Genomic DNA, 15,264 nt, shown 5'->3' on the forward strand with positions numbered 1-15,264 from the left:
TCTCAAAGCCTCTCAGAGCTGTTTGTTCCGTTACTGTCACCTCTATGGTAATGTTCATGTCAGACATCTGGGACCAGTGTTCATGTCCGACATCTGGGACCAGGTTAGGATCTCACACTCTACATTGACTTTATTAGTTAGAACTGTTGTTTACTGGGTTTTAATGACCCAGTTTTAAGAGTTGATCCCTTTTCCAACCCACGCCTGTCTCCCCAGATTAAGCTCGGGAATCGTCAGTGTGAGACCTTGCTCCATGACGTTGAGGTGGCCAGCAGCTTGGCTCTGTGTCTGGACAAAACGTTCCAGTACCCCTCCGAACCGCTACAAATCCTCTGGAGGTGAAGGCCACAGCACACAAAGATATAGACATTTAGCCTCTGGGGTGCTTTTTGAGACAACACATGTTCTCTAAATGGGCAGACATGTTATAGAGACAAATTAGATAAACAATTAGCAACTAAAGTTCCATAGCGTTGAACTAGGTGAAGTATTTAGTTCTGCACAGACATCGCAGCTCTTTATTGTTCTGCACAGACATCGCACGTTGACATGTCTCCTAGGCCCTCAACACTACTAGAACCTTGACATGTCCCCTAGGCCCTCAACACTACTAAAACCTTGACATGTCCCCTAGGCCCTCAACACTACTAAAACCTTGACATATCCCCTAGGCCCTCAACACTACTAAAACCTTGACATGTCTCCTAGGCCCTCAACACTACTAAAACCTTGACATGTCCCCTAGGCCCTCAACACTACTAAAACCTTGACATATCCCCTAGGCCCTCAACACTACTAAAACCTTGACATGTCTCCTAGGCCCTCAACACTACTAAAACCTTGACATGTCCCCCCAACACTACTAGGCCCTAGGCTCAACACTACTAAAACCTTGACATGTCCCTAGGCCCTCAACACTACTAAAACCTTGACATGTCCCCTAGGCCCTCAACACTACTAAAACCTTGACATGTCCCCTAGGCCCTCAACACTACTAAAACCTTGACATGTCCCCTAGGCCCTCAACACTACTAAAACCTTGACATGTCCCTAGGCCCTCAACACTACTAAAACCTTGACATGTCCCCCCTCAACACTAGGCCCTCAACACTACTAAAACCTTGACATGTCCCCTAGGCCCTCAACACTACTAAAACCTTGACATGTCTCCTAGGCCCTCAACACTACTAAAACCTTGACATGTCCCTAGGCCCTCAACACTACTAAAACCTTGACATGTCCCCTAGGCCCTCAACACTACTAAAACCTTGACATGTCTCCTAGGCCCTCAACACTACTAAAACCTTGACATGTCCCCTCAACACTAGGCCCTCCCTCAACACTACTAAAACCTTGACATTTCTCCTAGGCCCTCAACACTACTAAAACATTGACATGTCCCCTAGTCCCCTAGGCCCTCAACACTACTAAAACATTGACATGTCCCCTAGGCCCTCAACACTACTAAAACCTTGACATGTCCCCTAGGCCCTCAACACTACTAAAACCTTGACAGGTCTCCTAGGCCCTCAACACTACTAAAACATTGACATGTCCCCTAGGCCCTCAACACTACTAAAACATTGACATGTCTCCTAGGCCCTCAACACTACTAAAACATTGACATGTCCCCTAGGCCCTCAACACTACTAAAACATTGACATGTCTCCTAGGCCCTCAACACTACTAAAACCTTGACATGTCCCCTAGGCCCTCAACACTACTAAAACCTTGACATGTCTCCTAGGCCCTCAACACTACTAAAACATTGACATGTCCCCTAGGCCCTCAACACTACTAAAACATTGACATGTCTCCTAGGCCCTCAACACTACTAAAACATTGACATGTCCCCCTAGGCCCTCAACACTACTAAAACCTTGACATGTCTCCTAGGCCCTCAACACTAACACATGCACACAGTACCCCTAAAACCCTTGACATGTCTACTAAAACATTGACATGTCTCCTAGGCCCTCAACACTACTAAAACCTTGACATGTCTCCTAGGCCCTCAACACTACTAAAACATTGACATGTCCCCTAGGCCCTCAACACTACTAAAACATTGACATGTCTCCTAGGCCCTCAACACTACTAAAACATTGACATGTCCCCTAGGCCCTCAACACTACTAAAACCTTGACATGTCTCCTAGGCCCTCAACACTACTAAAACATTGACATGTCCCCTCCCTAGGCCCCTCAACACTACTAAAACCTTGACATGTCCCCTAGGCCCTCAACACTACTAAAACATTGACATGTCTCCTAGGCCCTCAACACTACTAAAACATTGACATGTCTCCTAGGCCCTCAACACTACTAAAACATTGACATGTCTCCTAGGCCCTCAACACTACTAAAACCTTGACATGTCCCCCCTCAGGCCCTCGACACTACTAAAACCTTGACATGTCCCCTAGGCCCTCAACACTACTAAAACATTGACATTGACATGCCCTCAACACTACTAAAACCTTGACACATGTCCCCTAGGCCCTCAACACTACTCTCCTAGGCCCTCAACACTACTAAAACCTTGACATGTCCCCTAGGCCCTCAACACTACTAAAACCTTGACATGTCTCCTAGGCCCTCAACACTACTAAAACATTGACATGTCCCCTAGGCCCTCAACACTACTAAAACATTGACATGTCCCCTAGGCCCTCAACACTACTAAAACCTTGACATGTCTCCTAGGCCCTCAACACTCTACTTTTCCACAATTGTCTTTTGTTTTTCAGGCAGCTCCTCCTGAACCAGTTCCATGATGTGATTCCTGGCACCTGTATAGAGATGGTGGTAGAGGACGCAATGCGATATTATCAAGGTATATATCAGCACTACGATATTATCAAGGTATATATCAGCACTACGATATTATCAAGGTATATAACAGCTGTATATTATCAGGGTATATAACAGCTGTATATTATCAAGGTATATATCAGCTGTATATTATAAAGGTATATAACAGCACTATATAACAGCTTGATATTATCAAGGCCCTATATACTAAAACAGCTATAAAACAGCTATATTATCAAGGTATATAATCAGCAGCTACGTATATTATCAAGGTATATAACATTATCAAGGTATATAAGCTGTATATTATCAAGGTATATAAAGCTGTATATTATCAAGGTATATAACAGCTGTATATTATCAAAACCTATATATCAGCTGTATATTATCAAGGTATATAACAGCACTATATTATCAAGGTATATATCAGCTGTATATTATCAAGGTATATAACAGCACTAACACTGTATATTATCAAGGTATATATTATCAGGTATATATCAGCTGTATATTATCAAGGTATATATCAGCTGTATATTATCAAGGTATATTAACAGCACTACGATATTATCAAGGTATATAACAGCAGTATATTATCAAGGTATATATCAGCACTGTATATTATCAAGGTATATATCAGCTGTATATTATCAAGGTATATAACAGCACTATCGATATTATCAAGGTATATATCAGCTGTATATTATAAAGGTATATATCAGCACTAACAGCTGATATTATCAAGGTATATATCAGCTATATTATCAAAGTATATAACAGCTGTATATTATCAAGGTATATATAAAACATATTATCAGCTGTATATTATATCAAGCTGTATATAACAGGGTATATATCAACATGTATATAACAGCACTACGATATTATCAAGGTATATATCAGCTGTATATTATCAAGGGTATATTATCAGCAGCTGTATATTATCAAAGGTATATATCAGCATATTATCAAAGGTATATATCACACTACGATATTATCAAGGTATATATCAGCTGTATATTATCAAGGTATATATCAGCACTACATATTATCAAGGTATATTATCAGGTATATCAGCACTACGATATTATCAAGGTATATATCAGCTGTATATTATCAAGGTATATATCAGCACTACGATATTATCAAGGTATATATCAGCTGTATATATAAAGGTATATATCAGGTATATATCAGCTGTATTATCAAGGTATATATCAGCTGTATATTATCAAGGTATATATCAGCTGTATATTATCAAGGTATATATCAGCTGTATATTATCAAGGTATATATCAGCTGTATATTATCAAGGTATATATCAGCTGTATATTATCAAGGTATATATCAGCTGTATATTATCAAGGTATATATCAGCTGTATATTATCAAGGTATATATCAGCACTACGATATTATCAAGGTATATATCAGCACTACGATATTATCAAGGTATATATCAGCTGTATATTATCAAGGTATATATCAGCTGTATATTATCAAGGTATATATCAGCACTACGATATTATCAAGGTATATATCAGCTGTATATTATCAAGGTATATATCAGCTGTATATTATCAAGGTATATATCAGCTGTATATTATCAAGGTATATATCAGCTGTATATTATCAAGGCACTATATATCAGCACTGTATATTATCAAGGTATATATCAGTATATTATCAAGGTATATATATCAAGGTATATATCAGCTGTATATTATCAAGGTATATATCAGCACTATATTATCAGGGTATATAACAGCTGTATATTATCAGGGTATATATCAGCTGTATATTATCAGGGTATATAACAGCACTACGATATTATCAAGGTATATTATCAGGTATATATCAGCTGTATATTATCAAGGTATATATCAGCTGTATATTATCAAGGTATATATCAGCACTGTATATTATCATATATAAGGTATATATCAGCTCAAGGTATATTATATTATCAGGGTATATAACAGCACTGTATATTATCAGGGTATATATCAGGGTATATAACAGCTGTATATATTATATATCAGCACTACGATATTATCAAGGTATATATCAGCTGTATATTATCAAGGTATATATCAGCACTACGATATTATCAAGCTGTATATATCAGCTGTATATTATCAAGGTATATATCAGCACTGTATATTATCAAGGTATATATCAGCTGTATATTATCAAGGTATATATCAGCTGTATATTATCAAGGTATATATCAGCTGTATATTATCAAGGTATATATCAGCACTACGATATTATCAAGGTATATATCAGGGTATATTATCAGGTATATATCAGGTACTACAGCTGTATATTATCAAGGTATATATCAGCTGTATATTATCAAGGTATATATCAGCACTACGATATTATCAAGGTATATATCAGCTGTATATTATCAGCTGTATATTATCAAGGTATATATCAGCACTACGATGTATATTATATATCAGGTATATATCAGCTGTATATTATCAGGGTATATATCAGCTGTATATTATCAAGGTATATATCAGCTGTATATTATCAAGGTATATATCAGCAAGGTATATAACAGCAGTATATTATCAAGGTATATATCAGCACTATATATTATCAGGTATATATCAGCTGTATATTATCAAGGTATATAACAGCACTATATTATCAGTGTATATATCAGCACTCGATATTATCAAGTATATTATCAGGGTATATATCAGCTGTATATTATCAAAGGTATATATCAGCACTACGATATTATCAAGGTATATATCAGCTGTATATTATAAAGGTATATATCAGCACTACGATATTATCAAAAGGTATATATCAGCTGTATATTATCAGGGTATATATCAGCTGTATATTATCAAGGTATATATCAGCTGTATATTATCAGGGTATATAACAGCACTGTATATTATCAGGTATATATTATCAGCTGTATATTATCAGGTATATATCAGCACTCTATATTATCATATTATCAAGGTATATATCAGCACTACGTATATTATCAAGGTATATATCAGCTGTATATTATCAAGGTATATATCAGAACTACGATATTATCAAGGTATATATCAGCTGTATATTATCAAGGTATATATCAGCACTACGATATTATCATCAGGATATTATCAAGTATATATCAGCTGTATATTATCAGGGTATATATCAGCTATATAGTATATCAAGGTATATATATATCAGCTGTATATTATCAGGGTATATCAGCTGTATATTATCAAGGTATATATCAGCTGTATATTATCAATCAGGTATATATCAGCACTACGATATTATCAAGGTATATATCAGCTGTATATTATCAAGGTATATATCAGCTGTATATTATCAAGGTATATATCAGCACTACGTATATTATCAAGGTATATAATATTATCAGGTATATATCAGCTGTATATTATCAAGGTATATATCAGCTGTATATTATCAGGGTATATAACAGCACTACGATATATCAAGGTATATATCAGCTGTATATTATCAGCTGTATATATCAGCTGTATATTATCAGGTATATAACAGCACTACGATATTATCAAGGTATATAACAGCTGTATATTATCAAGATATATCACTACTATATTATCAAGGTATATAACAGCTGTATATTATCAAGTATATATATCAGCTGTATATTATCAAGGTATATATCAGCTGTATATATCAGCTGTCAGCTGTATATTATCAAGGTATATATCAGCTGTATATTATCAGGTATATATCAGCTGTATATTATCAAGGTATATAACAGCACTATATATATATACAGGTATATATCAGCTGTATATTATCAAGGTATATATCAGCTGTATATTATCAAGGTATATAACAGCACTACGATATTATATATATCAGCTGTATATTATCAAGGTATATATCAGCTGTATATTATCAAGGTATATATCAGCACTATACTGTATATTATCAAGGTATATATCAGCTGTATATTATCATATTATCAGGTATATAACAGCTGTATATTATCAGGGTATATATCAGCTGTATATTATCAAGGTATATATCAGCTGTATATTATCAATATTATCAAGGTATATATCAGCTGTATATTATCAAGGTATATATCAGCACTACGATATTATCAAGGTATATATCAGCTGTATATTATCAGGTATATTATCAAGGTATATCAGCTGTATATTAACAGGGTATATAACAGCACTATATTATCAAGGTATATAACTGTATCAGGGTATATAACAGCTGTATATTATCAAGGTATATATCAGCTGTATATTATCAAGGTATATATATATATTATCAGGTATATATCAGCTGTATATTATCAAGGGTATATATCAGGTATATATCAGCTGTATATTATCAAGGTATATATCAGCTGTATATTATCAAGGTATATATCAACTGGTATATTATCAAGGTATATATCAGCTGTATTATTATATATCAGGTATATATCAGCTGTATATTATCAAGGTACAGATATTATCAAGGTATATATCAGGTATATATGTATATTATCAAGGCACTACGATATATATATCAGCTGTATATTATCAAGGTATATATCAGCTGTATATTATCAAGGTATATATCAGCACTACGATATATTATATTATCAAGGTATATATCAAAGTATATTATCAGGGTATATATCAGCACTGGTATTATCAAGGTATATATCAGCTGTATATTATCAATATAACAGGTATATATCAGGTATATATTATCAAGGTATATAACAGCACTACGATATTATCAAGGTATATATATATTATATATTAGACTACGATATTATCAAGGTATATATCAGCTGTATATTATCAGGGTATATCAGCTGTATATTATATTATCAAGGTATATAACAGCACTACGATATTATCAAGGTATATATCAGCTGTATATTATCAGGGTATATATCAGCACAGCTGTATATTATCGTATATTAGCTGTATATTATCAAGGTATATATCAGCTGTATATTATCAGGGTATATAACAGCTGTATATTATCAAGGTATATATCAGCTGTATATTATCAGGGGTATATATCAGCTGTATATTATCAGGGTATATATCAATATTATCAAGGTATATAACAGCACTGATATTATCAAGGTATATATCAGCTACGTATATTATCAAGGTATATATCAGCTGTATATTATCAGGTATATAACAGCACAATATTAACAGATATTATCAAGGTATATATCAGCTGTATATTATCAAGGTATATATCAGCTGTATATTACAGGGTATATAGCTGTATATATATATAACAAGGTATATATCAGCTGTATATTATCAAGCTGTATATTATCAGGTATATATCAGCACTACAGATATTATCAAGGTATATATCAGCTGTATATTATCAAGGTATATATCAGCTGTATATTATCAAGGTATATATCAGCTAACAGTATATTATCAAGGTATATATCAGCTGTATATTATCAGGTATATATCAGCTGTATATTATCAGCACTAGGGTATATATCAGCTGTATATTATATAAGGTATATATCAGGGTATATAACAGCACTACGATATTATCAAGGTATATATATATTAACAGGTATATATCAGGTTATATAACAGGTATATATCAGCTGTATATTATCAAGGTATATATCAGCTGTATATTATCAAGGTATATATCAGCTGTATATTATCAAGGTATATAACAGCTGTATATTATCAGGTATATATCAGCACTGTATATTATTATATAACAGCAGCTGTATATTAACAGGGTATATATCAGGGTATATAACAGCTGTATATTATCAAGGTATATAACAGCACTACGATATTATCAAGGTATATAACAGCTGTATATTATCAAGGTATCAGCTGTAGGTATATATCAGCTGTATATTATCAGGTATATAACAGCTGTATATATCAGGGTATATATCAGCTGTATATTATCAAGGTATATAACAGCACTGTATATTATCAAGGTATATATCAGCTGTACGATATTATCAAGGTATATATCAGCACTACGATATTATCAGGGTATATATCAGCTGTATATTATCAAGGTATATAAGCTGTATATTATCAAGGTATATAACAGCTGTATATATCAAGGTATATATCAGCTGCTGTATATTATCAAGGTATATATCAGCTATATATTATCAGGTATATATCAGGTATATTAACAGCAGTATATTATCAAAGGTATATATCAGCTACGATATTATCAAGGTATATATCAGCTGTATATTATCAAGGTATATATCAGCTGTATATTATCAAGGTATATATCAGCTGTATATTATCAAGGTATATAACAGCTGTATATTATCATAGTATATTATATTATCAAGGTATATATCAGCTGTATATTATCAAGGTATATATCAGCACTGTATATTATCCAAGGTATATTATACAATTATCAAAGGTATATATCAGCTGTATATTATCAAGGTATATATCAGCACTACGATATTATCAAGGTATATAACAGCACTGATATTATCAAGGTATATATCAGCTGTATATTATAAAGGTATCAGGTATATATCAGCACTACAGCTGATATTATCAGGGTATATATCAGCTGTATATTATCAGGTATATATCAGCTGTATATTATCAGGTATATATCAGCACTATATATCAGGGTATATAACAGCACTGTATATTATCAAGGTATATATCAGCTGTATATTATCACTACGATATTATCAAGGTATATATCAGCTGTATATTATCATATAACAGGGTATATATCAGCTGTATATTATCAAGGTATATAACAGCACTACGTATATTATCAAAGGTATATATCAGCTGTATATATCGATATATATCATATTATCAGGTATATATATCAGCAGCTGTATATTATCAGGGTATATATCAGCTGTATATTATCAAGGTATATATCAGCTGTATATTATCAGGGTATATAACAGCACTACGATATATATCAAGGTATATAACAGCTGTATATTATCAAGGTATATAACAAGGTATATATCAGCTGTATATTATCAAGGTATATATCAGCTGTATATTATCAAGGTATATATCAGCTGTATATTATCAATATAACAGCTGTATATTATCAAGGTATATATCAGCTGTATATTATCAAGGTATATAACAGCACTGATATTATCAAGGTATATATTATCAGGGTATATATCAGCTGTATATTATCAAGGTATATAACAGCACTACGATATTATCAAGGTATATTATATCAGCTGTATATTATCAAGGTATATATCAGCACTACGATATTATCAAGGTATATATCAGCTGTATATTATCAAGGTATATTATCAAGGTATATATCAGCTACGATATTATCAAGGTATATCATATTATCAAGATATATATTATCAGGGTATATATCAGCTGTATATTATCAGGTATATATCAGCACTATATTATCAAGGTATATATCAGCTGTATATTATAAGGTATATATCAGCACTATGATATTATCAAGGTATATAACAGCATATTATCTATATATCAGAACTATATTATCAAGGTATATATCAGCTGTATATTATCAAGTATATATCAGCAGTATATATCAGAACTGCACTACGATATTATCAAGGTATATATCAGCTGTATATTATCAAGGTATATATCAGCTATATATTATCAGTATATAACAGCTGTATTATCAGGGTATATATCAGCTGTATATTATCAAGGTATATAACAGCAGCTGTATATTATCAGGTATATATCAGCTGTATATTATCAAGGTATATATCAGCACTGTATATTATCAAGGTATATATCAGCTGTATATTATCAAGGTATATTAACATATATATCGGGGTATCAGCTGTATATTATCAAGGTATATATCAGCACTCTGTATATATTATCAAGGTATATATCAGCTGTATATTATCAATATAACAGGGTATATATCAGCTGTATATTATATAACAGCTGTATATTATCAGGGTATATAACAGCTGTATATTATCAGGGTATATAACAGGGTATATATCAGCTGTATATTATAACATATTATCAAGGGTATATATCAGGGTATATAACAGCTGTATATTATCAAGGTATATAACAGCTGTATATATCAAGGTATATAACAGCTGTATATTATCAGGGTATATATCAGCTGTATATTATCAAGGTATATAACAGCACTTATCAGGGTATATATCAGATATTATCAAGGTATATAACAGCACTGTATATTAACAGTATATTATCAAGGTATATAACAGCTGTACTACGATATTATCAAGGTATATATCAGCTGTATATTATCAGGGTATATAACAGCTGTATATTATCAAGGTATATATCAGCTGTATATTATCAGGGTATATATCAGCTGTATATTATCAGGGTATATATCAGCTGTATATTATCAATATATATATAACAGCTGTATATATCAGGTATATAACAGCTGTATATTATCAGGGTATATATCAGGTATATATCAGGGTATATAACAGCACTACGATATTATCAAGGTATATATCAGCTGTATATTATAAGGTATATATCAGAACTATATCAGCTATTATCAAGGTATATATCAGCTGTATATTATCAAGGTATATATCAGCTGTATATATTATATATCAGCACTACGTATATTATCAAGGTATATATTATCAGGGTATATATCAGCTGTATATTATCAAGGTATATATCAGCTGTATATTATCAAGGTATATAACAGCTGTATATTATCAGGTATATATCAAGTATATATCAGCTGTATATTATCAGGGTATATATCAGCTGTATATTATCAGGTATATATCAGCTGTATATTATCAAGGTATATATCAGCACTACGATATTATCAATATAAACAGGGTATATATCAGCTGTATATTATCAGGGTATATATCAGCTGTATATTATCAAGGGTATATAACAGGGTATATTATCAGGGTATATATCAGCTGTATATTATCAGGGTATATATCAGCAGCTGTATATTATCAAGGTATATATCAGCTGTATATTATCAGGTATATATCAGCACTACGATATTATCAAGGTATATATCAGCTGTATATTATCAGCAGAACTGTATATTATCAAGGTATATATCAGCTGTATATTATCAAGGTATATATCAGCACTACGGTATATAATATAACAGCACTACGATATTATCAAGGTATATATCAGCTGTATATTATAAAGGTATATATCAGAACTACGATATTATCAAGGTATATATCAGCTGTATATTATCAAGGTATATATATATTATCAAGGTATATATCAGCTGTATATTATCAGGGTATATAACAGCTGTATATTATCAGGGTATATATCAGCTGTATATTATCAGGGTATATATCAGCTGTATATTATAAAGGTATATATCAGGTATATAACAGCACAGGGTATATAACAGATATTATCAAGGTATATATCAGCTGTATATTATCAGGGTATATATCAGCTGTATATTATCAAGGTATATATCAGGGTACTACGATATTATCAAGGTATATATCTATCAGGGTATATATCAGCTGTATATTATCAATATAACAGGTATATATCAGCTGTATATTATCAAGGTATATAACAGCACTATATTATCAAGGTATATATATTATCAGGGTATATATCAGCTGTATATTATCAGGGTATATATCAGGGTATATATCAGCTGTATATTATCAGGTATATAACAGCATATATATTATCAGGGTATATAACAGTATATCAGGTATATTATCAAGGTATATATCAGCTGTATATTATCAAGGTATATAACAGCTATATATCAGCTGTATATTATCAGGTATATATCAGCACTACGTATATTATCAAGGTATATATCAGCTGTATATTATCAAGGTATATAACAGCTGTATATTATCAAGGTATATATCAGCTGTATATTATCAGGTATATATCAGTATATATCAGCTGTATATTATCAGGGTATATATCAGCTGTATATTATCAAGGTATATATCAGCTGTATATTATCAAGGTATATATCAGCACTACGATATTATCAAGGTATATATCAGCTGTATATTATCAAGGTATTATATCAATATCAGCTGTATATTATCAGGGTATATAACAGCTGATATTATCAAGGTATATATCAGCTATATTATCAAAGGTATATATCAGCTGTATATTATCAAGGTATATAACAGCTGTATATTATCAAGGTATATAACAGCTGTATATTATCAAGGTATATATCAGCTGTATATTATCAGCACTACGGTATATATCAGCTGTATATATTATCAGCTGGTATATATCAGCTGTATATTATATCAGCTGTATATTATCAAAGGTATATATCAGCTGTATATTATCAAGGTATATATCAGCTGGTATATTATCAAGGGTATATATCAGCTGTATATTATCAGGGTATATATCAGCTGTATATTATCAAGGTATATATCAGCACTGTATATTATCAAGGTATATATCAGCACTACGATATTATCAAGGTATATATCAGCTATATTATCAGGGTATATATCAGCAGCTGTATATTATCACAGATATTATCAGGGTATATAACAGGATATTATCAAGGTATATATCAGGTATATTATCAGGGTATATATCAGCTGTATATTATCAGGGTATATATCAGCACTATATTATCAAGGTATATAACAGCACTACGATATTATCAGGTATATTATCATATAACAAGGTATATAACAGCTGTATATTAACAGGGTATATTATCAAGCTGTATATTATCAGGGTATATAACAGGGTATATATCAGGGTATATATCAGCTGTATATTATCAGGGTATATATATTAACAGGGTATATATCAGGGTATATAACAGCTGTATATTATCAGGTATATAACAGCACTACGATATTATCAAGGTATATATCAGCTGTATATATCAGCTGTATATTATAAAGGGTATATATCAGCTATTATCGTATATTATATATCAGCTGTATATTAACATATATATCAACAGCTGTATATTATCAAGGTATATATCAGCTGTATATTATCAAGGTATATAGCTGTATATTAATCAGCACTATATCAGGGTATATATATCAAGGTATATATCAGCTGTATATTATCAAGGTATATAACAGCTGTACTATATATCAATATTATATTATCAAGGTATATATCAGCTGTATATTATCAGGTATATATCAGCTACTATATATTATCAGGGTATATATCAGCTGTATATTATCAGGTATATATCAGCTATATTATCAAGGTATATAACAGGGCATATAACAGCACTATTATCAGGGTATATATCAGCTGTATATTATCAGGGTATATATCAGCACTATGATATTAACAGGGTATATATCAGGTATATATCAGCTGTATATTATCAGGGTATATATCAGCTGTATATTATATATATATTATCAGGTATATATCAGCTGTATATTATCAGGGTATATATCAGCTGTATATTATCAAGGTATATATCAGCTGTATTATTATCAGCACTACAATATTATCAGGGTATATAACAGCAGGTATATATCAGGTATATATCAGCTGTATATTATCAAGGTATATATCAGCTGTATATTATCAGGGTATATAACAGCTGTATATTACAGGGTATATATCAGCTGTATATTATCAAGGTATATATCAGCTGTATATTATCAAGGTATATATCAGGGTATATAACAGCTGTATATTATCAGGTATATATCAGCTGTATATTATCAAGGTATATATCAGCTGTATATTATCAAGGTATATATCAGCTATATATTATCAAGGTATATTAATATATATCAGCTGTATATTATCAGGGTATAAAGGTATATATATTATCAGGGTATATAACAGGGGTATATACTACGATATTATCAAGTATATATCAGCTGTATATTATCAAGGTATATATCAGCTGTATATTATCAGGGTATCAGCAGGGTATATATCAGCTGTATATTATATATCAGGTATATAACAGCTGTATATTATCAAGGTATATATCAGCTGTATATTATCAAGGTATATAACAGCTGTATATTATCAAGGTACAGCTGTATATTATCAAGGTATATATCAGCTGTATATTATCAAGGTATATAACAGCACTACGATATTATCAAGGTATATATTATCAGGGTATATATCAGCTGTATATTATCAAGGTATATAACAGCACTACGATATTATCAAGGTATATATCAGCTGTATATTATCAAGGTATATAACAGCTGTATATTATCAAGGTATATATCAGCTGTATATTATCAGGGTATATATCAGCTGTATATTATCAGGGTATATATCACCTGTATATTATCAAGGTATATATCAGCTGTATATTATCAAGGTATATAACAGCACTACGATATTATCAAGGTATATATTATCAGGGTATATATCAGCTGTATATTATCAGGGTATATATCAGCTGTATATTATCAGGGTATATATCAGCACTACG

At 31.4% G+C, this 15,264-nt stretch overlaps 1 protein-coding gene across 4 annotated transcripts in view; it reads left to right on the top strand.

Annotated features, from left to right (window-relative positions):
- man2c1 (mannosidase, alpha, class 2C, member 1) overlaps positions 1-15,264 on the top strand; it is a 106,276-nt gene that overhangs the window by 38,842 nt on the left and 52,170 nt on the right. For all 4 annotated transcript variants that reach the window (XR_010459385.1, XM_065002832.1, XM_065002831.1 and 1 more), the window contains 2 exons: positions 217-338; positions 2,750-2,835. Coding sequence is in view for 3 of the 4 variants with exons in the window: in XM_065002832.1 (XP_064858904.1) it covers positions 217-338; positions 2,750-2,835 (208 nt within the window). In the remaining variant the exon portion in view is untranslated. The remainder of the gene's footprint in view (positions 1-216; positions 339-2,749; positions 2,836-15,264) is intronic.

This window comes from Oncorhynchus nerka, linkage group LG17 (genome assembly GCF_034236695.1).
Source record: "Oncorhynchus nerka isolate Pitt River linkage group LG17, Oner_Uvic_2.0, whole genome shotgun sequence".
NCBI lineage: Eukaryota > Metazoa > Chordata > Actinopteri > Salmoniformes > Salmonidae > Oncorhynchus > Oncorhynchus nerka.